Here is a 25,718-nt window from a genome sequence, read left to right as displayed (position 1 = left end):
AAAAAAATGAATGATAGATATCTATTCAAATTAGGTTTGTGAGAAGTCATTTTACAAATTAGTAATAATGACTTAATAGTAACTTCCTAATTTTTCATTTTGGATATATAGAATATGTTAGTGTCTTGTTTAAGGTAAATATGTCCTCTTCTAACACTATGATCTATTCATTGTCATGTTTATTTACTAATTCATATTTCTGTTGTTGTTTGTCTTGCATTTTAATGTTTTGATTTTCAATAGATGAAAATCTCCTTGCTTCATTCATAAGAAAGTTTTCTGCCCGTTTCAGTAAAATGCAATTTCATTTTTGCCTAGAATTTTTGCCTATAAAATGTGCTTCAAATAAAATACTTTTTTGACAGTCATTTCACATTTCCATATTTAACCCTTTCTTTATAAAAAGATAATCCTTGCAGTTCCTACTCGTATTGAAGCTTGGTTTAGCCAGCAATAATCAATACACCCACACAAGATTTACTAAGACAGGGTCCTGCCTACTGGAAATGCGAGCCAATTCTCCTTAAAGAGGTCTGTCCTGTGGCCTGCAGCTAGAGGGAAGATGAAACTCCAAAAAGGAACCTATTTTAAGAGTGCACTTCCTGAATCTGCATTTAGAGAAAAATGACTCAAGGACACGTTTGCTGCCAGCATTTAGTTTTTTAGAGGACAGTAAGAATTATAGCATGCTCCTCTACGCTGCTGCGATGTCATGATGTTAGTCGATTGTTTAATTTAATTCTTTGCTTTTCCTACAGTATTCTGGCAAGCCCCTCAATAAAGCAATTAAAATGGGACTATTCTCTTAGCCCAGAGCTGGGACTGTCAACCAATAATTTGATTCCTTCCTACACAGCTAAAGAGAGTTTTCTTTTGGCACATATGAAAAGCAAAAGATAGCACTGTGCATTTGCCACAAACCAGTCTAATACGGAGGGAAAAGAAAAACCTTTCTAGATCCTTAATTTTTGTCCCCCCTGTTCTTCCAATCCTAGTGAGGTCAAAACCCACAACTAATGAATTACTAGAGGAGGAGCTTGAAGAGAGACAGTAGACCGATCACATAGCTTTGCACACTTCCGGCTTCTAAATGTGTGTATCAGGCTGGAAGAAAAAGAAACCTAACAGCGAAATGAAGCTCAATATCCTTAATTTTACATTGGATTAAAATTTCCGTTGGTGAAATGAGATAGCTTTTGTGATTTCAGTGATAGGAGAACATTATGTAAAACTGACTGGAAAAGCTATGAGATCTCCCTAAGAAACCAAACAAGGGCAGGGGAGAAGAAAATCTCAGAAGATGGATTTTAATAGGTTGTTTCCTGCTTTTTCTTCTATAAATGTACACAAAGCAATGCTGCATGTTGCTTTTGAATTGTGTGTGTGTGTACACGTTCATGCACATTTGTGTGTGTGTGCGTGTGTTAGAGGGCAGTGTGCCATTTCACTAAAAAGCTGTATCTGAAAGCTGGAAATACACAGCAGAGTTTGTTTAAAAGGTGCAAGATAGACCATAACAAAACAAAGTTTAAATGTGGCCAAAAGATGACTATAGAGTTTTTGATGTTTTTAGTTATCACACTCTCCTCACAATTAGGGGGGTGATAAGGAGAGAAATGACCAGAAGGTATAAAACATACTTCTGCTACTGACTTGAAGAGAAGAAAACAGGTGAAAAATGACTAATTAGTGTAAAACTGAGAAATAGTAAAGCAACTCAATGACTTTGTCTCCTAAATACAGCCAAAGACCTAGAAATATTTATGGGAGAAGGAATTAGTAAATGTAGAAATTTGAACCTGTGTACACTTCTTTGTCGGAGAAGGCAATGGCACCCCACTCCAGTTCTCTTGCCTGGAAAATCCCATGGACAGAGGAGCCTGGTAGGCTGTGGTCCATGGGGTTGCTAAGAGTCGGACACGGCTGAGTGACTTCACTTTCTTTTTTCACTTTTATGCATTGGAGAAGGCAATGGCAACCCCCTCCAGCACTCTTGCCTGGAGAATCCCAGGGACAGGGGAGCCTGGTGGGCTGCCGTCTATGGGTTCGCACAGAATCGGACACGACTGAAGCGACTTAGCAGCACACTTCTTTGTACAGACCTCATCTAAGGCCCAGTTTAACCATCATAAAATAATTCATCGAATTCTTACAGTGATATTGCAGTGAGTGCTCTTGTCCCATAAAATAGTTTTCTTTTGGGCTGTTCTGGGTGAACCATTCAGAGCAGAGTTTCCTAAAAAGAGAACAGTTTCAGGTCAAGGCTCAGAAAATTGGGGGAAAATAGCAATGTTTAGAATCTCTAGTTTGGTTGTTTGCTTTCAGAAGAAAGGGAGCATTTTAGAATCTTCTCTATGTTAAAAAAAAAAAAAACAACAATATATATTATTCTACACTAAAATGCATTCTAAATTGGCCCCACTTCTAAAACATTAGTGTATGGATATGTGTGAGAAGGAGCTATAGAGAGAGAAGCAGAGTATTCATAAAGGGCTTTATTACTTGCCTTCTCATTTGTTCCTTAAACCCATTCCTCAAGACAGGTACTGTCACCATCCCAGCTTCACCTTAAGAAAAGCTGAGACTTAGGGAGGAGGCTGAGGTCTCAGATGGCGGTAGGTGAGGTGGTTGGGGCAGTTCATTCTATTCCACATCTGTTTGCTCACTGCTTGTCATAACCTGGGCAGCTGGGACTTTTCACCTTCCATGCACATCATCTCATCTGATCCTTAAAACAGCCATACCAGATTGATAAAGTGATACAGATGAGCGAACAAAGCACAGAGAAGGGTAACTTGCCCAGGGACTCACAGCTCATGTATGACAAGCTTGGGATCCAACCCTTAGTCTTCTCAGCAGTAATTCTATACCCCAGGCTGGCTCTCACATCGACACCTGCTCTGCCCTCATGGCAACCGTCCTATCTCCACCTCTCCCGAGGTTGTCCAGGTCTCTGTCAATAAGGGATCTCTCCCTTGCTAAGCCTCACCAAAATGGTGCCTATTTATGTTCCATGTAGTGATTGTGTATGTGTGTGTGTGTGTGCATTTGTGTGTTTTATATGTGTGTGTTTATTCTAACCAGTCCTCACAACCACATTATGAAAGACATACTTTCGTATGTGATTTATAAGTCAGAAAAGTGAGACTCTGAAAGAATAAATGATAGACCTGCTGTTTCAGCAACCTAATAGCAGATTTGCAGTTCAAAAGAAAGTTTTCTGTCTAATTCTAATACTCTTTCCATTGGATACAGCTCCTCTCTCCTTTGTTTCCCTATAATCATATGACTTTAGAAATTAAAACAGCTGTCTTCATTATACTTGGGAGGGGGTGGGGAATAGAGTCAGAAGTGTTTGAGGAGAATTAGTTTTGCACATCAGTTATCTTGTCAGGGAGAAAATTTATAGGAAATCATCTTCTATTCAGCATTAAGCAAAGATGATTATTTAAAACTGCCCAACAACCACAGCTTAGCAATGAACAAATACCTCTGAGCTCCTTTCTACTCTGCCATCTCACATGTGAGCATAGATCCTGCCTTCAAGGCAAATAGAACAAAATGTTCCTCGGAAGTAGAGTGAACTACTCGGGCAAGGATGGGAAAGGCTGAGCCTGGCCTGAGAGAGGGCACAAGTGTTTGAGCTGCAAACTGAAGGGAGTTAAAGACATAAGGGGAGGGGGTAAAAACAGTGATCCATTGAGAAACTGTGGGAAATCAGACCTGAGATTGGGGAGAGCAGAGAGGGTGGAAATGAGACCATAGAAACAACCATGAGTCCAGATCAAGTAGGACCTTGTTAAAGTGCTTCAAGGACCGATGGGAAAATACCCAAAGACTTAAAACCCCAAACAACAATTTAATTTACCTTTTCTCAGATGTCTTCTGACCCAAAGGGAAGCGCTAATGGGTGAATGAGGCTAAAATTGCATAGAGCATCACAGAATATTAACATTAGATAAAACTTCTTTCAAAAGATCTCTAATCCCACCCCTTATACCACAGAGAAGGCTGGGGAGGGAAGTGACTTGCCCAAGGTTCTAGGACCCTCCAGGAGAGACAGAACTACCTTCAAGGTGCCCTAACCTCAACCTAGAACTATTTCTGTTACGTCATGCCACCTCCTGCTCTCCCCCCTCCCGTCCATCCCCGCTCTGACAGCTGCCTGCTCAATAGACTATTGTCAAAGTGGAGAATGCTGTGGCTGGTGACTTCTATTTCTAAGCCTGAGTCCAGTAGTTTTGACAGGTAGACAGTTGCCTCAGGACTACAGATTCAGCCTTTGGAGTGTGACTAAAATCTTCTCACTTAATAATCACAGGCGATTCTGATTAAATGTCAGGGCTGGGCTTCCCTGGTGGCTCAGGTGGTAAAGAAACTGCCTGCAGTGTGGGAGACCTGGGTTCTATCCCTGGGTTGTGATGATCCCCTGGAAGAGGGCATGGTAAACCATTCCAGTATTCTTGCTTAGAGAAACCCATAGACAAAGGAGGCTGGTGGGCTACAGATCATGGGGTCACAAAGAGGTGGACACAACTAAGTGACTAAGCACAGCACAGTCTCCCCTTGAAAGAACAAAACCTGAAAGTAAAAGTTTTATAGAACAACTATACCTCCTTATCAGTGAGAAGAATAGAAGAAGCCTGAATAATTCTAAGGTCTTACAGAAAAGAATATAATTCTGGACAGAGCTCCTCAGATAGATGCTCTATTCTCTTTCTGATCCTCCCGAAGATACCAGAGTTTGGGGAGGGAAGGCCCCAGAACGCTCACACTGAGGCAGTAGTTGAATTGCAAATAGAAGCTGAGAGAATATTCTCCTCAACCTTCTGTTCAAACCTGTGAACACTGAGGCTTGACCCACATAGTCCGTTTTGACTGTTTCGGAATAAAAATGAAAAATTCATAGACATGAGGGAATATTATCATCCTCTCAATCATCTGATTTAAAACCTTTATTCGATAGGATACATTCAAAGCAGTTTAGTGGCTGAGCCTTCGGCACACACAAGGCAAGAAGGCAAAACACATCACTTTCTGAGTCTCTTGGTAAATGACGAGTCCTAGATGGATTTGGATTAAAGGACTGCCTGGGAAAAGGGCAGTGCACCCAGTCAAAATGTGTGCATGTTTTGTGGATAATCATATGACCTTGCTGTTTTTGTTTTTTCTTTTTTACCATGTATTTTACCATTTCTTTTACCATGTACTTTCTTTTTATAAAGTATTTTTATCTCCATTGTCTCATCAAATTTTCACAGACAGGCTGTGATGAAGACACTGTAATTTCATCCTGAAAATGAGGAAACTGAGGTTCTGAAAAGTTCTGACTTGCCTATAGTCATGCAGTCAGGATCAGAAAGGTCTAAATCCTGAGTTCCTTGTCATCCTTCTCAAGTTCAGGGTGTGTCTGTCTCACCACAGTAGTGTGTCCACAGTGGGCAGGACAGTGGAGTCCCCACATTAGTCTCCATTTGTTCTGAGTACTTGAATTGACGATAGCAATCTTTGGGTCAATTTGTAAGTCTAGCACAAGGTCTGCAGACTCTAAACACCTCACTTGTGCCATGCATGGGCATATAGGAAACAAATATGATTTCTTAACCTCAGAAAAGATTTTAAACTCAGAAGTATCTTGTATTAACTTACACTTTACCTGAGCTGCAACTCTTCCTTCCAATATAGCAGAAAGGTTTCCAACGGGCAAATTGGAGGAAAGGAAATTTGCTTCAGTTGGGTCAGTGTAGGATAATATTTAAATAGTTTCACCACCTGTGGAAAATCGATGACAGTCAGTGTGTAAGAATGATGTGAGTTAATAAGACCAAAAGACTTTCTAGTTTGACACATTGTGCCTTTCAACAACATGAGCATGTTGGGTTTTCTAGACACCCAGAAACATGTTTAACCTGTTTAGTAATGCAGAAAACCAGGTAGCTTTATACGTAGAGTGGCCCACCATCTCAGCCACCTAAACCAAGACACGCTACAATGCTTTGTATTTGAACCTCCCCCCACCCCCCCACATTGCCTTCTGTGTCCCTCTTCCACATCTTGAATGTCACCCTCTTTTCCAGGCACCGTATGACCTGTAAACATAATCTTCCACAGGATCACCCTCAATGTAATTCCCCAAATGCGTCTAAAATATATTCTTGTTCATAACCGGCAGAGGGGCCATCTTCTGGGATAGAAATCTACATATTCATCTATTGAAATTCTTCATGATCAGTCCTGATGGGGAAATTAAAGCATCACCTAAGGTTGAGAGGTGAGGAAGGACAGATTATTTGATGAAGAGTGCTGCCTTTCCCAAACCTCTCAAACTTCTGAGGGTTCTGTCAACTTCTAATTTCAGAGTGGTTCACATTACCTCCTAGAACTTTCTTCTAAAAGAGACCAAAACTCTACTGAATTATACTGTGAAAAGATCCATCGACTTTAGCCTACTTGCTTAATTCTCCCCAATGTATTTTCATTTGTAATTAGATGTTTCTGAAGTCAACCACATTTTAATGATAAGACAACTTTGGGACTTCAACTAAGGCTTGTTGATTCACATAGCTCAAGCAGAATTTATGCAGCTGACCCTTCCTTTTTAGAACTGATTTATTTTTTTCAGGGACAAATGTTGTAAAGAATATTTAGGTGCGAAATGAGTATTTCCCATTCATTTACACTATAAAATTAGAGATGAGGGAGTCACAGGAGGTCATTGATGTTTTCTATACTCTTCTTTCATTCAGGCTAATCAACTCGTCTTCACTTTACTTTCTCTTACCCAACCTAGAGCCTAAGGTGGACTATTTAACCATGCTACACTAGTACCTTCAAAATCTTCCACCACTTTTGTTTCTACCTCATCTTCTCTGATGATTCCTAGATCTGGATTAAACCATCTGTTCACATTTCCGTACACAGCCTTTCTAATGAATGGTGCTGGGTAGGTCGTTTAACTTTTCAAGCTTCAGTCTGCTCTATTTGAAGAACAATATAATAGTATGCATTTCAAGTAGTTGTTAAAAAGATTGAATTTATGTACATAATAGTATTTTACCAGCTGTAAGTTCAGTTCAGTTCAGTCGCTCAGTTGTGTCCGACTCTTTGCGACCCCATGAATCGCAGCACGCCAGGCCTCCCTGTCCATCACCAACTCCCGGAGTTCACTCAGACTCACATCCATCGAGTCCGTGATGCCATCCAGCCATCTCATCCTCTGTTGTCCCCTTCTCCTCCTGCCCCCAATCCCTCCCAGCATCACAGTCTTTTCCAATGAGTCAGCTCTTCGCATGAGGTGGCCAAAGTCCTGGAGTTTCAGCTTTAGCATCATTCCTTCCAAAGAAATCCCAGGGCTGATCTCCTTCAGAATGGACTGGTTGGATCTCCTTGCAGTCCAAGGGACTCTCAAGAGTCTTCTCCAACACCACAGTTCAAAAGCATCAATTCTTCGGTGCTTTGCCTTCTTCACAGTCCAACTCTCACATCCACACGTGACCACAGGAAAAACCATAGCCTTGACTAGACGGACCTTAGTCGGTTGAATAATGTCTCTGCTTTTGAATATACTATCTAGGTTGGTCATAACTTTTCTTCCAAGGAGTAAGCATCTTTTAATTTCATGGCTGCAATCACCATCTGCAGTAATTTTGGAGCCCCCCAAAATATACCAACTGTAAAGTGCCATGCAAATGTGTTTTTCTATGGTTTTTACTCATCTATTGTTTATTTGTGGACTAAGCACAGTGCCATTATGTTGTCTCATAGAAATGTCTGCTTCCACAAAATGCCACATCTACTGCCAGCTGCTTTTATTCTTGTGGACTTATGACTTCCTGAATAGCTATTACTGGAGCCAAACTGGACGAGAGCTTGAGTCCCAACTCCACCATTGACTAGCAGTATAATCATGGCATAGTCTCCCCATGATTTCAATTGTTCTTCTATAAAGAGGGAAGAAGAGATGCTGTTGGTTTGAGGTTTAAATGAAATAGTGCAGAAGGCTGATAATATTTATTTATGATCATCATAATTTAATTATTGCATTACAGAGAGTATCTGAGTTAGAAAAATGGCAAATACTCTTTATGAATGTCCACTGGGTACCATCATGTGAAGAGTTACCCAGGCAGGAGATGGAAGACTGCCAGTAGTGAGGCTTGATGCACTTCAGGGTATGGAGAAAACCCAAGACCAATTACAACCCACCTGAATACCAGCTCCCACTATAGTCATGTTCTCATTTCCATGCCAGCAAAATTATTTCAACTATGGCTACCCTGGAGCAAAAAGAGTCTCAGAAAGGACCCCTTAAAGACATACATATCATATATATCCATAAATACATTCACATGCAGTGGGAAAGAATATTTCCTTTGGCACTTGGCAAAAGGCCAGTTGAGAAGGCAATCATAAACTGCTTTGTAGCATTAAGTGAATTAATGTTAATTAAGTAACATTAAATAAGAGAATAGGAATGTTCTCTTGTGGTCTATAACTTAATTAGGAAAGCAGTAGCTACCATTTGGTGAATTCCTGGGCCTAGAAACTGGGCTAGATATTTTATTTACGTGCATTCTCACTATGCTGTAAATCTCTTTTCAATAAGACATGTTACCTCATTTTCCAGATGAGGAAACTGAGGCACACAAAGATTAAGTAAAGAATCTAGATGACGATTTGAAAAATTTTGTTGGTGAGCTTCAAAATAGTGTCTTAACCACCTATAATGCTGGTGTCCTTTCCACGACGGGGTGATGTCTTCACAGGAAGTTCTCATGCCTTGCACGGTTAGGCCTCTTAGCAACAACTGTCATTGGGCCAATGCCTGAAGCAACAGGTTTGATCCCTCAGTGGAGAAGATCCCTGGAGAAGGAAATGGCTATCCACTTCAGTATTCTTGCCTGAGAAATCCCATGGACATAGGAGTCTGGCAGGCTACAGTCCATGGGTTTGCCAAAAAGACAAAAATAACTTCGCAACTAAACAAAACCAAAAATCCTTCCTATGCTCTTTATTTGTAACTCTTTCCAACAAAAGTGCACAAGAAAATCATCATATAATAGATGGACTGATAGATAGATGGTGTGTGCGTGCTAAGTCACTTCAGTCACGTCGGACTTTTCGCAACCCTATGGACAGTGGCCAGCCATGCTCCTCTGTCCATGGAATTCTCCAGGCAAGAATACTGGAGTGGGTTGCCATGCCCTTCTCCAAGATAGATGATAGATAAACATAAAGAAATAGATAGATTGTAGATGGATGGATGGATAGATAGGTGGGTAGATAGATGACTGATAGATAGACAGATAACTTGAGTATATGTGTATTTACACACAACTGCACCTTGTGGATTTTTCTTAGAGGACTTACAACAAGAAACATTTATTTTCTCATAGTTCTAGAGCCTGGAAGGGCACCAGCGGGTTGGGTTTCTGTGAGCCCTCTTTCCTCAACTTGTAGACAGTCACCTCTCTCTGTGTCCTCAGAGAGAGAGAGAGAGAAGGAGCTCCACTTCTGCCGTCTCTTCCTCTTGTACCTTGTGGATCTTGGCACACTTTTTGTGCTCTGCTTGTGTTCTGGCCCAGGTGTGCAGAGCAACTTGTTCACAATAACCTCCCAACCACCAGCGTCATCATGTGCTTTGTGGACGAGGTGTGGTCCACTCTCCTGAGGTCTGTGCATAGCGTTCTCAACCGCTCTCCTCCCCACCTCATCAAGGAGATTCTACTAGTGGATGACTTCAGCACCAAAGGTAAGAAAACTACCCCCTGGAAAATCAAAGTTTGATGTGAGGCAATAACTGTTCAGATACAAAAATTACAAGATAATTTGATAAGGAATGAATGTTTTATAAATGCCCAATCATTGTTTGATATTGTGGCTTAGAGGCCTAAGTCCAAACATCTGTGGATTACAGAAAGTCAGCTCAACCATCCATGGCCTTGTCCAGCTAGTCACCACAGACTCTCCTTCAGCTGTGACTTCTCTGCTGTGTAGGAGTGATTTTCTAATTACAGGTCTTTGGAGATGGGTACTTTGAGGTTCTGGAGACCAGAAGATGTTCTCTACAATTGCATAAAAACCTTTTAATGAAATCTAACAAGCAAAGATGCCACAATTAACAGAGTTAGTTATAGAAGACAATGAAATATAAGCCCTACGGCTTCTGCTTTATTATATGTTCAGCTAAGAGTTGAGAAGACAAGTTGCCAATGGGACCAGAAAAATGAGGTTCCAACAGAGTTTAAAGGCAGAATTCACCACTGTCTTTACTTTTTTGTTTCTTACAGTGAAGAATCTCTCTCTTTGGACTGTAAAAAACTGGGTATGTAAGTGGTCCCATAACTGCCAAAGGTCCTAGACCACAGTATAAAAATCCCCAAATGCAACCCACTTCAGAAAACTTAAAGAGTAGCAAACAGACAGCAACCTTAATAGAACACTTTAGTGTTGGTCATGACAACAAGGACACGAGCCAGTTTTCACTTCTCTCTCTTAGAGTGCCTACCAGGGTCACACTGAGCTCCAGGAGCAGGTAGATATGTAAGGAAAACTGGTTGAAAACATTGAGAAGTAGTCTTGAAAGCATCAACAGAAATAAAATCTAGTTACGAAGCAGATAACAGTCCCTTTAGGAATGGCCTATTCAGATTTTGTGGCCCTGAAGGATCTATGCTGCTGCTACTTTTCTGCTAAGTCACTTCAGTCATGTACGACTCTGTGCAACCCCATAGACAGCAGCCCACAAGGCTCCCCCATCCCTGGGATTCTCCAGGTAAGAACACTGGAGTGGGTGAAGGATCTGTGAAGTCCTCTTTATGAGAAAGATGACACAATTGGTAGGAAAGCGAGCAGCAGAAGTATTCACAGAAGCCATTTTTACCTGGGATATGTCAATTGCTTAATCATACATAGAAGTAACTGTAAGCTACATAAATATACCACACCCCCCACAAAGAGCAAGAGAGCAGAGGTGTGATGGAGAGGGTGTCATAGTAGGAAGTGACAATCGTCTTAGCCAATTGCAGTTGCAATATCTTTCTTTTGCAAATTTTTCAATTTGCATACCATGCATAGCGTCTCTCCTAGGTCTTAGAAGAGGCCTTTACAAGGAGAAAAGTTTGTGCAGAAACCGAGCTTCATTTATTTCAAGGTAAATTTGTACCTGTCCTGACAAATGCTCAGAAAAAGTAAGCCCTCCTCTTGGTAACTCACCTACACTGAAAGGCGGATTTGAGTTTTAGGAAAACAGAAACTTAGAGTATTGAACCCAGACAAAAATCCATCTAAGAAAATGACATCATGGCTCAAAGGATAAAATATAGTGACTATGGTAAATATCATAGTTTTGGGTATTTGATCTGGTCTTATCCAGATCTTATTTTTAAAGTATTTCCTTGTCTAATTTCTCCCTGATATAGACTACCTAAAAGATAACTTGGATAAATACATGTCTCAGTTTCCAAAAGTTCGGATTCTTCGCCTCAAAGAGAGACATGGCTTAATAAGAGCCAGGCTGGCAGGGGCACAAAAGGCAACAGGTAAGAAGCTGCTAATTTTTTGTTTAGGCTACATCTTTATTTTAGTTTAATCTTTTCCAAATACATATCAAATTTGAAATAACAGTACAATGTCCTATTGTCCATCATTTCATTCCAGCAGTTTCTAACTTTTTGCAATATGTATCCCACTAAACTGTTTTAATGACACACTGAGGGGTCACAACTCTGAAAAACTCCAGCTAGGTACATTTTAATTACTTGCCACTATTCAGTAGAGGGCATATTCCCAAACTATCACAGAAGGACATTCTTTTTCCTAATTAACATTGTTGTGGACCCCTTTATGAATGATAATAAAAATGAATTACCTAAAAAAGAAATGGGAAAAATATATAACTATATACACAATTATATATACATATATCTAGATATATACATAATTACATATATGTGGGTGTGTGTCTATTTTAACACTCATATATATGAAGTAGACAACAAATTAACAATTACTCGGGCAAACTGCTGTGAAGTTTCAAAACATGTGTTCTCAATTTCTGTCCCTGTCTCCCTATGGATGGCAGTGTCTATGACCCACACCTAGAGCAGCAATAATGGAGGGCTGATTTCTGAGTGTGGCAAGAGGCAGAGAGATCTATTTGAATGGAGTTAGTAATAGACTTATCTAAGGATAAATTGAGTGGCCCTAAAGTGCACCTGAACCCTGTGGGGAGTTTAAGGAAATTCAAGGTCCTGCACCAGCTTTAGTTCAGTTCAGTTCAGTTGCTCAGTTGTGTCCAGCTCTTTGCAACCCCATGAACTACAGCACGCCAGTCCTCCCTGTCCATCACCAACTCCCGGAGTTCCCTCAAACTCATGTCTATTGAGTCGGTGATGCCATCCAACCATCTCATCCTCTGTCATCCCCTTCTCCAGCCCTCAATCTTTCCTAGCATCAGGACCTTTACAAATGAGTCAGCTCTTCGCATCAGGTGGCCAAAGTATTGGAGTTTCAGCTTCAACATCTCTCCTTCCAATGAGCACCCAGGACTGATCTCCTTTAGGATGGATTGGTTGGATCTCCTTGAAGTCCAGGGGACTCTCAAGAGTCTTCTCCAACACCACAGTTCAAAAGCATCAGTTCTTCAGTGCCCAGCTTTCTTCACAGTCCAACTGTCACATCCATACATGACTACTGGAAAAACCATAGCTTTGTCTAGACAGACCTTTGCTGACAAAGTCACGTCTCTGCTTTTTAATATGCTGTCTAGGCTGGTCATAACTTTTCTTCCAAGCAGTAAGCATCTTTTAATTTCATGGCTGCAATCACCATCTGCAGTCATTTTGGAGCCCCAAAAAATAAAGTCAGCCACTATTTCCACTGTTTCCCCATCTATTTGCCATGAAGTGATGGGATCGGATGCCATGATCTTAGTTTTCTGAATGTTGAGCTTTAAGCCAACTTTTTCACTCTCCTCTTTCACTTTCACTTTCATCAAGAGGCCCTTTAGTTCTTCTTTGCTTTCTGCCATAAGGGTGGTGTCATCTGCATACCTGAGGTTATTGATATTTCTCCCAACAATCTTGATTCCAGCTTGTGCTTCTTCCAGCCCAGCATTTCTCATGATGTACTCTTCATATAATTTAAATAAAAAGAGTGACAATATACAGCCTTAACGTACTCCTTTTCCTATTTGGAACCAGTCTGTTGTTCCATGTCCAGTTCTAGCTGTTGCTTCCTGACCTGCATACACATTTCTCAAGAGGCAGGTCAGGTGGTCTGGTATTCCCATCTCTTTCAGAAGTTTCCATAGTTGATTGTGATCCACACAGTCAAAGGCTTTGGCATAGTCAATAAAGCAGAAATAGATGTTTTTCTGGAACTCTTTTGCTTTTTCCATGATCCAGCTGATGTTGGCAATTTGATCTCTGGTTCCTCTGCCTTTTCTAAAACCAGCTTGAACATCTGGAAGTTCAAGGTTCATGTATTGCTGAAGCCTGGCTTGGAGAACTTTGAGCATTACTTTACTAGCATGTGAGATGAGTGCAATTGTGCGGTAGTTTGAGCATTCTTTGGCATTGCCTTTCTTTGGGATTGAAATGAAAACTGACCATTTCCAGTCCTGTGGCCACTGCTTGGTTTTCCAAATTTGCTGGCATATTGAGTGCAGCACTTTCACAGCATCATCTTTTAGGATCTGAAATAGCTCAACTGGAATTTCATTGCCTCCACTAGCTTTGTTTGTCGTGATGCTTCCTAAGGCCCACTTGACTTCACATTCCAGGATATCTGGCTCTAGGTGATTGATCACACCATCGTGGTTATCTAGGTCTTGAAGATCTTTTTTGTATAGTTCTTCTGTGTATTCTTGCCACCTCTTCTTAATATCTTCTGCTTCTGTTAGTCCATACCATTTCTGTCCTTTATTGAGCCTATCTTTGCATGAATGTTCCCTTGGTATCTCTAATTTTCTTGAAGAGATCTCTAGCCTTTCCCATTCTATTGTTTTCCTCTATTTCTTTGCATTGATCGATGAGGAAGGCTTTCTTATCTCTCCTGGCTACTCCTTGGAACTCTGCATTCAGATGCTTATATCTTTCCCTTTCTCCTTTGCTTTTTGTTTCTCTTCTTTTCACAGCTATTTGTTAGGCCTCCTCAGACAGCCATTTTGCCTTTTTGCATTTCTTTTTCTTGGAGATGGTCTTTATCCTTATCTCTAGTGCAATGTTAGCCAAGGCTGTAATTCAGGGACTGTTCAGGGCCCTCATTGAGTAGGGCTGACCAGCCTAGTGAGTCCTCCCAAACTCCCCTGGAGCACTCCCCAGCTCTCACAGGTAGAGTACAGGCAGCAGATGGCTCTGGGTCTGAAGAGTCTCTGTAATCAGAGATCTGCATTGATGCCACTGCAGAATCTTTTCTAGAATGCATAGCCAAAGAGATCAAAGATAAGAATCTGAATCCAGAATCTGATAGGCCTGGAGCTACTGATTTATCCTTTAGGATTCAGGGAAAAAAGAAGGGGAACCACAAGCAAGGTTGAGATCAGCTAGTCAAGGACATGGGAGGAGGCAATGGCACCCCACTCCAGTACTCTTGCCTGGAAACTCCCATGGACAGAGGAGCCTGGTAGGCTGCAGTCCATGGGGTCGCAAAGAGTCGGACATGACTGACCAACTTCACTTTCACTTTTTACTTTCATGCGTTGGAGAAGGAAATGGCAACCCACTCCAGTGTTCTTGCCTGGAGAATCCCAGGGACAGGGGAGCCTGGTGGGCTGCTGTCTATAGGGTCACACAGAATCAGACATGACTGAAGCAACTCAGCAGCAGTAGCAGCAGTCAAGGACATGCAGAATCAGAAGTCAAGTTGGCCCCATTTTGGTCTCAGAGTACTATCAGGCTTTCTGAGAGTCTTTTAGAGTATTCCACAAAGAAATAAGGACAAATCTGTAACTCTCTAACTTCAAGCAATGTCCACTCCACATTCAGGCTCCAGGGCATGATAGATTTTTCTCTCTGGTTCAGTCATCAGTTGTTTACTGTGAATGAGGAATTAGGTCAAGCTGGATTTCAAAAATTAAAAGACAGGCCTTGGTCAGTGGGTCTCAAAGGAAAGTCTTTTACATAAAGGCAACAGAAGTAAAAAGAAAAGAGGTAATCTGGATACAAAAAACAAGCCAGATATCATGATAGTGTTGAACACACCAAGCCAGTTATAACCCTGACTAGAGCAGCCTGCAGGTGGGCAGGTTTAATAGTGCTCTGATTCTGGAAGGTCACAGTAGAGATCAGATTCTCATTTCCTATATAACATGGCAGTTAGCAAAATAGCTGTAATGCTGTGAGCATTCCAAAGAGTCAGTTGGCTAATTTTAAATATGTGGACAACAAGTGACGTCTAACTTGTGGCCAATGCTGACATTCCCTGTAAAGCAACAGTCCTTTTATAAATTTCTACAGCTCGTTTCTTCTGCAGGTCAAACAGGTAGCTTCCTTAGCATCACTGATAAATCATTCTTTAAACTTAAGTGGGTAGCAGGTCCACATTCGTCAAGGAACTCTAGACACAACAGTAGCACCAACTGGTGCTAACAGCAGTGTCCTAAGCTGGTCAGCTAAATCTAAGGGGGATCAAAGCTCAACAAGGAGCCAAAGCTATTTGTCACAATAAGCATGTCTGAGTTGGCACAAAAAAATTGAAAACTAAGTAAGTTACAAGCAAACCCATCTGCAAACAATCCAGTATGTCTGGAATCTACTCTCAGAACAACCTTCCAGGTAGTTATCCATATGGAGTTAGTTATTTTGAGCTCTAGCCTGAACAATCATTGAAAACCTGTCATCGTAATAGCTATCTATCAGGAATCTAGGTATTAAGTATACTTTAGAAATATCTCCAGAAGGTAAAGCTCAAAGAGATTAAGTAATTTATCCAATGTGGCCAAGAAAAGCAGAGCTACGATGAAGGCAGTTCTGGGGAAATTCAATCCTATGTTATTTCACCATGCCCACAAGTGGGGAAATAAATGCACGTTTGAGGATCCCTCTTGCTGCCACTGAGGACTGAAGAAGTAGATCCAGACCCTTTGACCCAGTAAACCGCCATGGAGATAAAGAAAGGCAATCTAGTAGAAACCAGACTCTTTAAACGCCCAGACTGAATGGACCAGGAGTAGGAGTGGTGACAAAGAAGATTGTCTTTTATGCATTCTATACAGCTAGACCATTTGTGTTTAGTTGCTCAATCTTGTTTGACTCTTTGTGACCCCATGGACTGTAGCCCCTGCCAGGCTTCTCTGTATATGCGAATTCTCTAGGTAAGAATACTAGAGTGGGTTGCCATGCCCTCCTCCAGGGGATCTTCTCAACCCAGGGATCAAACCCAGGTCTCCTGCATTGCAGGCAGATTCTTTCCCATCTGAGCCACCAAGGAAGCCCAATAGGACCTAGCAAACATACTTGTATGCCCTGTACACCTAGATGAACCCTAAAAGCCTTCCCAGGATAGGGAGAGGTCTATGCAAGAGGGCACCCTTAGGAAACAATAGCTTCCGTTATCAACCAATCCATAACTCCTGGAAAACAGGAAACCCCCCTCAATCCCAGCACGATCAGGAGATGTAATTGCACCTCCAAGGGTAGTGGATGAGGTGGGGAGGGGGCTTCTGGCTAGCACAGCCTGTTCCTATTTAAAGAGACATCTCAAGACCACTTCCCATCAAGACTTTGGCTAACGTTAGTCCCTTCACCTTTATGCAAAAATTCCATTGTTAATCAGGTAATTAGTAAGATCTATTCATTAAGAAGTAGTTTAGAGATTTCAGTGGATAATAATCTATTATCCAGGTATTTATTTGCACCTTTTTCTTTGCCTGCTGCTGTCTTCTGCTTTTAAGCTTTCCCATACTCATATCTCTGTCACTTTCTCATTTGCGGGGGTGGGGGGTGGGAGGGGAGAGGCAAGAGGGTGTATGCAGATATTTTCTAGTATCGGGCTGCCAGTAGTTTTGCAAACTTGGCAAAGTTGCCTAAGTGTTTCATTCCTCTTAAATGCGGATAAAACTTAGACCTATACTTCAGGTGTGTCACAAGGATAAACCTTAAATAGGACAATAAGACAATCATTCAGAATGTTCAGAACAGTATCTGACACAGAGTAAGCATCAAATCAAAAATCAGTGATGTTATTGTAGGTTTTTCAGATGCTGAGGGGTGTAGCTAAGAGTTAGAGTGGTCAGTTAAAACAATAAACCAAAATAAAAGTAACAGTCAAGTCTTCAAGCACTTCCTGCAATCACAGAAGTAAGAAGTATAGATAGGAAGCCAGACAAAAGACAGCACTGACTCCCTCAGTGTTCCGTATTTTCCCATGGAAGAATCGGCTGGTGGATCAGAGCAGATGTGTAGATCATCTTACTGACCAAAGAGCCTGAAATAAGGTTCCTCCTCTTTTGGAGCCTAGGACCCAGGATGAAAGAAAGGGGGAAGGGCTAGTAGTAAGAAAAAAATGTCTTGAAGATCTACCCATCACCCACAAGGTGGGAAAGAAGTCTTCGCATGAGACAGTCTCCAACTGGGTGAACCTGGGTCAGGAATGCAGTTCTTTATAAATGCATGTCCAGCTAGGGGACTGGAGGACCTGAGTCCTTGACTATATCTTCCTTCAGAGACTCTAGGGCACAAACTGTGAACCGAGTCTGGTGTGGAGATGGCAGCTTTCCCTCAAGAGGCCTGCCAGGTAAAGCTTTTGTAATAGCTTTGGGCCTCGGCTTCCCAGGTGGCGCTAGTGGTAAAGAACCTGCTGGCTAATGCAGGAGACAATAAGAGACGTGAGTTTGGTCCCTGGATCAGGAAGATTCCCTGGAGAAGGTCATAGCAACCCACTCCAGTATTCTTGCCTGAAGAATCCATGGACAGAGGAGCCTGGTGGGTTTCAGTCCATAGGATTGCACAGAGTTGGACACAACTGAAGCAATTTAGCATGCATGCATACACGACTGGGTCTGAGATTACACATAGGATTCTGGCCAGAACCCAGATCCCTCTCACACACACACACACACACACATGCAATCCACTTGTACAGAATCATTTAGAACAATGTAGACCATTGCTAAAATTTTCATTGGAAAGAGAGAGTGTTACTTCACACAACTAATAAAACAAAAAGAATTCATAATTATTCCTGTCTTCCAAGTTTCTTTTCTCTTCTCCTGTAACTCTTTTTTTTAAAATTATGGTAAAATACATATATAAAATTTACTATCTGAGCCATTTTTCAAGTGTACAGTTCACTGTGAAGTACTTTCACATTGTTGAGCAACCAATCTCCAGCACTCCTCTTACCTTGTGAAACTAAACTCTATACCCATTAAACAATTCCTTGTTCCCCCTCTGTAACACTTTTAAAACTACCTCCTAGTGTTACTAGTTCCCCCACTTTAATTTCTTTTCACTGTTATAATGTGGAATGATTTTTCCTCTTCATCATTCCTAAGGCTAAAGTTGGAATCTCAGATTCTTCCTCATCTTCCACAAAACAAAGTTTCAGTCCTCTACCCCCAAGAGTTAATGGGATTTACCCCCCTTAGAAAAGACAAAAGCAACTACCTTTAATACTAAATATTCCCTTCAAAGCCTTGACTCATCATTCTAAGTGGCTTATCAATTTTTTTTTCAACCATAAATGATATTTGCCCCAAAAGACTACTAGAAACCAACTTTTTTTTTTTAATTTCACTATAGAATTAAATTAGAGAGACAAAGAAAAATTAGTCAGAAGAAAAAACTACAAAACTCAGTAAGAAGAAAAGACTACTATGCTTACTACCACATTTCTGGAACAATCTCCAGAACCTGTGAACACAAAATACACACACTAAGTATACTGCATTTTCAAATTGTGTGTGTGGTGTTTTTTTTTTTTTTTTTTTTGGCTCTCTAGGTGATGTGTTGACATTCTTAGATTCTCACGTGGAATGTAACATTGGCTGGTTGGAACCTCTCCTGGAAAGAGTTTACTTAAGCAGAAAAAAAGTAGCCTGTCCAGTAATTGAAGTCATCAATGATAAGGATATGAGGTAATATTGTCATATTCCGCGGGATACTTCTAAGTGACTTTTTAACCAGCACCAGAAGGTAGTGGTCATACTCGTAAAATGTACAACTTTGCAGATCTAAGTAGTACATGGTTTATCTGTTTAAATAAATTGAAATACTTGATATATATCATGAGATCAAAGCAGATCTATCCAATTGTTTATTTGATCATCACAAATTCTAAACCCTAAACGTCAATGAATACTAATACTCAGTGTCCAGGACTTTCCTCTTTCTATTCAGCTCAACACCCAAATATTTATTTTTCTTAAGATTAGTTCTTCTTTTTGTGGTATATTCTTAAATAGGGTTTTTTTCCCTCAAAATGGCCAGAATATTATTAAAAGAAAAGTATGTTAAAAGCAAGCAATCCAGCACTATTTCTATTTATATTCATATCTTTCATTGAAATGTTATTAAACGCTTTGTGGTGATCTAAAATCATCTTCATAAGTGCTTGTTTCATTCCCATGCACAACACATGGTGTCAGGTTGATTATATGAATGATCTCAGGTACCATTTTTGTTTCCCTTGACTAGTTACATGACAGTGGACAACTTTCAAAGAGGCATATTTGTGTGGCCAATGAACTTTGGTTGGAGAACAATTCCTCCAGACGTTGTTGCAAAAAACAAAATTAAAGAAACTGATATAATAAGGTAAGTGTGTGAAACTTAAGACTAGGAAGGAGTCATGTATCTTCTTACAAAGGCATAGGAAGCAATTTCACAAAACAGGTATTAGCTGTCATTTATAGAACACCAAGAATTACAGTTTTAGCCAACAGATGACCAAAAGCAAAAATTTTTCCTTGGAAATTACTTTCCCACAGCCAAAACTCACCTTTTAAGTGGGTAATTATATCTTATTCACCCCTCAACCCGAGAAATTCACTATTTCTGTTCTCTGGGATTTGCAGACTAAGAAACATAAGCCACTTAAACGTGCTGCTTAAATTCTGTATAAACACATATAACACTGAAGTAAACATGAATGAAAATTAAGAATAAATAATAGTAACAAAAATATCATTCTAATTCTTTTTGAGTTTAATCCTATACTTTCCCTGGGAGGAGTGCCAAATTCTGTGAATAAAGTGAGAAACAGACACAGAAGCTAGATGTGAATTAAAGTTGGGGCATTATTGCCGGAGAAACTTGATTAAAGAACAGATTTTAGACTGGAAGCTAAAGTGGGGGCCTCCTAACTCCTCCCCCGAAGTCAAGACCTGTAGGACAAGCACTCTGCCAGCCGCAGGCAGAGCAGCAGGATCCCTGGAGCTTTCCTTATTGGAGAAAGAACTTGAGCAGACTTAAGCCAGAAAGTCCCAAAAGAAAGTTTGAGCCCAGCCTGTACATTGCAGCATCTTTTCTCTGAACTCACCCCTCCAAACACTGCCTTATATTCTTCCAAATGTGATGTTTCACAACTGATACTCCTAACAAGTGAAGGAAAAGTACGACCAATTATTAAGCACTGTGAAACCTCTCTATAACTCTAGGAGAAAGATTGTGGTTTTTCCATTATAGAGATAAGGAAATAGAGACCTAAGAGAGTTAAGTAATTTTCCTGGGGATATTTGTTGCTGTTATTCAGTCGCTAAGTTATGTCCAACTCTTTGCAACCCCATGGACTGCAGTACACCAGGCTTCCCTATTCATCACTGTCTCCCAGAGTTTGCTCAAACTCATGTCCATTGAGTTGGTGATGCCATCCAACCATGTCATCCTCTGCCATCCTCTTCTCCTTTTTCCTTTCAATCTTTCCCAGAACTGGGGCCTTTTCCAATAAGTTGACTCTTCACATCAGGTGGCCAAAGTATTGGAGCTTCAGCTTCAGCCTCAGCCCTTCCAGTGAATATGCAGGGTTGATTTCCTTTAGGATTGACTGGTATGATCTCCCTGCAGTCCAAGGGATATACACCTTGCAAAAGAAGAAATTGGGATTCAAATCCAAATCTGCCTGGATATAATATACTTGCTCTGATCCTACACCTAAAGAACCTCTTTGTCTGTTTTAGACTCCAATTCTGAGAATCAGTGTAGTGATGGAGTTCAGATTTATTCAACATAATGTTAGAAAGAGAATGAGTTCTGGATAGTCTGGAAAGGGCATTTGAGATTCAGATAAAAAAAATACACATAAATCATGAGGGAAGAGAGCTAGGTGTGGGGTGAGGTTTATATTACCTTTGAGACTGCTGCAGAGATTCCATACAAACCTCTTTCAGCTGGCTCCATGGAAACCACCATGGGACGTGATTACTGCCTTTTCTAACTGCTGACTCAAGTGTAGTTTCTCTTCCCCATGATTAATAACAGGAGTGAAGACTCTAGAGTCAGACTCCTTGGGTTTAAATCTCTGCTATGTACTAGTGGTGTGAGCTTTAAAAAGTTACTTAACCTCTTTCTGTCTCTGTTTCTTCATTTTTATATTAACACTAAACAGAAGTAGCTACCTCTTGGATTGTTTTGAGAATTAAATCAGATAATACTATATAACAAAGTGTTTTAAAAAGAATTTGCTAAGAACTTCCCTTATGGTCCAGTGGTTAAGCCTCTGAGCTCCCAGAGCATGATTCCATCCCTGGTCAGGGAACTAAGAGCCACAGTTCTGCAGCCCAGCCAAGAAAAAAAAGTATATATATAAGTATTTGCCACATAACAAGCTGTTGTAAAGTTTCTGTATTGTTGAGGCAGTATAGTGGAGAAGAGATCTTAGAGTCAAGCCAGACCCCCTAAATTTGAACCCTAGGTGTACATCCACAGATGGGTTGGTCTGTGAACTTGGAAAATTTTCTTGCCTTTTGGGGCTGTAGTTTCTTAGGGGTACATACTCAAAGGATTTTTGTGAGGGCTGAATTAATATATCTATAACATCTATAACAGTGCCTGACTCATCTTTCCTAAATAGCACTAAATAACTTATTAAAAATAACATCTCTGGAGAATTTGTGTTGAAGTGTCAAGGCCAAGTAAGAATCCTAGTTCCAGACCCTGCCTTTGTTGCCTTTAATCAAGTTCTGCCACAAGAACCAGGGAACTTGTCACTTAGGTGTTCTCTGTGACTTTATCCAAGACCTCCCCGCATGTGGTAACTGTTATAAAATGCCTCTTGTTAGGGAACACTCTTAAAAGTTGAGGTCCCCTGACATGCAAGATTTAAAAGCCAACTTTTCTTTTTGTAGATGTCCCGTCATGGCAGGTGGATTATTTTCTATTGATAAAAATTACTTTTTTGAACTTGGAACATATGATCCTGGGCTCGATGTTTGGGGTGGAGAAAATATGGAGCTCTCTTTCAAGGTATCGCTGAGTGTTTCTCAAATTATCTTTACAATTAAGAGTCTAGCGCTTTAAAATGGTTTCATTTTACTAATACAATCAGATATGTGACTGCCTCTGGGAGGAAACTTCACAGAAATATTAGGGCCTCTGGATTAATGTCTTCATATCCCAGATTGAATTTGGAAGAATCAATAACCCTCATGAAATTTATTACCATTCCCTCATATTTCACAACACAGTTTCTGCATCTGAATGTGAGGGAAATAATTGTCTGCCATTTCGTGTAAAGGCTGTAGGATGAATATTTGATGCAAATAACTCATATATTTTTCTAAAATATTAGAAGTAATGATATTATTTAGTAATAGGCCATCTTGGAGAGCACAAGACAGAAGAATAAAAAGAGCCGCTAGAGCAGGCCACCCAAAGGCCATACTACAGCAACTTAGGGAAGCTCAGATAATGCTGGGTATTTATATAACCATTGATTAATATCTGAGAAACCAGTGGCAGCAGCCATAGTGGAGAGTATCCCACATTACCTGCTTTCCTATGGAGTTGGGTTTATATAGTAATAGGGGTGTGACTTTGAACCCTTGATCAGGAAGGATGGTCTTCAAGTTGTATTCCACAAGTCAGATAGATCTTCCCAAACGTGAGAAGGGGATATTGAGAAAATTGAAACATATACTCTTTCCCTTGATTCTACTAAAGGGGGGACTTATGTTACACATTTCATACACTGGGATTCTGTGAGGATTTTCTTTAGCGGGGTGGGGGGAATGATTTACAATTCAGGAGAGGAAAAGAGAAAATATGTAACTTAATAATGCTAAAATGGTTCACAGCAACAGAATAAAATTAAATATACCTGTTGAGTTTAATTTTCTGTTGAAAAGGATATTAGAAGAGTATTGCTCCAACGGGGAAAATGTCACCAGGTGGCTTTTTCGTTATTGTTAATTGCCCATGATTTGTGGACAATCATTTGATAACTGGTACATATTTTTAAACTGTTCCAGGTGTGGATGTGTGGTGGTGAAATTGAGATCATTCCCTGTTCCCGAGTGGGACACATATTCCGAAACGACAATCCCTACTCCTTCCCCAAAGACCGGATGAAGACGGTGGAGCGGAACTTGGGGCGGGTGGCTGAGGTCTGGCTCGATGAGTACAAGGAGCTCTTCTACGGCCACGGGGATCACCTCATAGACCAAGGGTTAGACGTCGGAAACCTTACCCAGCAGCGGGAACTTCGAAAGAAGCTAAAATGCAAAAGCTTCAAGTGGTACTTGGAGAATGTTTTTCCAGACTTGAAGGCTCCCATTGTGAGGGCGAGTGGTGTGGTAAGTTCAAGCAGCAACTTCAAATCTGACTTTGTGAAAATACAAGGTAAAAACATTTTTGAAAATGTGTGGGAAAGAATGAATTATTACTTTATAAATAAGCACCAAGTGTGACTGCAGAGGAGACAAGGTGTGGTTTGTTTTGACTGCCCATATTAAGTAAACCTGAGGAAGGCTTCCAGGAAGGCATGTTTATTGATTAATTCAGCAAACACCTACCAAGGGTCAAGAAACCAGGCATTATTTAAGAACTGGACTATAGGGTAGTGAATAAAGTAGATTGATCCCTTCTCTGTGGAACTTAAAGCTGGGTAGGATAGAAAGATAATAAAGAAATAAGCAAGTAAAGTATAAATAAAAAATATAGTAACTTTTAATCAGGGAATTGGCCACAAGTGATGAATTTTTCTTAAGAGTAGTCAAATCTATGAAGACATTGAAGGCCAGGTCTGAAAGACCAAGAGTCCACCACGCTGTAAAGAAGAGAGCCTCAGGCAAAGGATGTCACGTATGCAAAAACTCTGACATGTGACAGTTTGAGGCATTGAGGAACTCGAAAGAAGGTGGATGTTGTTATCAAGGTTTGAGGAGGCAGGAGGAATGGCATCAGATGAAGGTCAAGAGAGAGAAGGAGCTGGATCCCGCAGGTCCTTGTGGGCAGAGTAAGGATTTTCTCTCTCTCATCTTTATCTGTCTCTTTCTTTTTTCAGGACGCAATCGGAAGTTACTGAGTAGGGTGAAGCAATGGGATGACGTGGTTTATTTAGAGTTTTATAGATTTCAAAGAGGGATTAAAAATAACAGAAATTGTCAGACAACAGCAGAGAAAATTCCAGGGCACAAAATAACATACTAAATAGAAAGAACTCAAACTTGATAGGTTTGATAGAGTACAAAGCTAAGAAAAAATTAAGGAAGGAGAAAAACTCTTTTAAAAAAAGCCATTTCAAACCCATTCTAAGCCTGAGATTTAATTTGAAGAGGATGGCAAGAGATGAGGATCTTTACCATACACTAAGTTTAGAGATGATTAGTCAAGCCTTGACCTAGAGGTCTTCCCTGGTCATGCAAATTTTAAATCTCTTTTACTATTTTATTTCTCATTTAATTTTTACTTATATACATTCCCAGTGCTGTTTTCTTTTTCTTCTTGCAAAATGTTCAGACTTGGCCCTCAGTAAGCCTGCTCTTTTTACATCATTTTTTTTTTTTTCAGTTCTCCCTAGCAAGTGGATTGTATAAATCAATCTTTATCTGCCTACCAAATTTCCTGATGAACATTTAGGCAATTTCCCTTAATGGCATAAGGGAGATTCTGAAGAAGTGCAAAAGAGAGAAAAACAGTCTAAGAATTTGTTCTGCTTTCATAAAATTCAACTGACACATAAGTATATGTAACCGGTTTATATATAACATAATTGTTCATCTTTGTAGGTCAAAATGCAATAACTGCTATTTCAGAGGTTCAGCTTGATTATTTTATCTTAGATAATTCTTTAGGAAGAATACCCTGAGTTTATATACTGTTCAAGTAATATGCCTGTAAAATAAATTTACATTTTTTAACTCTATTTCTTAAGCAGGATAAAAGAAAAAGAAATTCTCATCATAGTAATTTGTTCCTGTCCTAAAAACACAGAATCTCAGTAAGAGCATTACTGGAATTTAACCACCAGAGGGAACTAAAAAACTATCTTTTGCCTCCTCTTTAAGGTTAGCTTGTCTAATAGTTTCCATTCGAATTTTGAAGAACTCTTCTAATGAAAGCGCTTTCTTTTGATGCCTGAGCTACAATACAACAAAATGCAGAAATGATTTTAATAAATTCTTTCTTTCTGTTTTCCTCCTTATTTGTTGTCTTTCTTAGACAAATTTTAATAAAGATGACATTCGTTCCCTCTGAAGCAACGAGTAGGGAGCATTATTACCATTAAAAAAAGGACCTTTCTCCAGGAAAGTCAGAGGAAGGTTAACTAAATCATTGTTT

The 25,718-nt window shown here is 40.2% G+C and overlaps 1 protein-coding gene across 1 annotated transcript in view; it reads left to right on the top strand.

Moving 5' to 3' along the window:
- The window catches only part of GALNT5 (polypeptide N-acetylgalactosaminyltransferase 5), a 38,765-nt gene that overhangs the window by 5,672 nt on the left and 7,375 nt on the right, over nucleotides 1–25,718 (top strand). The window contains exons 2-7 of the mRNA XM_052636183.1: nucleotides 9,585–9,751; nucleotides 11,421–11,540; nucleotides 18,943–19,078; nucleotides 19,638–19,757; nucleotides 22,286–22,403; nucleotides 23,408–23,731. Coding sequence (XP_052492143.1) covers nucleotides 9,585–9,751; nucleotides 11,421–11,540; nucleotides 18,943–19,078; nucleotides 19,638–19,757; nucleotides 22,286–22,403; nucleotides 23,408–23,731 — 985 coding nt within the window. The remainder of the gene's footprint in view (nucleotides 1–9,584; nucleotides 9,752–11,420; nucleotides 11,541–18,942; nucleotides 19,079–19,637; nucleotides 19,758–22,285; nucleotides 22,404–23,407; nucleotides 23,732–25,718) is intronic.

Source organism: Budorcas taxicolor, chromosome 2 (assembly GCF_023091745.1).
Source record: "Budorcas taxicolor isolate Tak-1 chromosome 2, Takin1.1, whole genome shotgun sequence".
Lineage (NCBI taxonomy): Eukaryota > Metazoa > Chordata > Mammalia > Artiodactyla > Bovidae > Budorcas > Budorcas taxicolor.
This window is presented reverse-complemented; position numbering and strand designations above follow the sequence as displayed.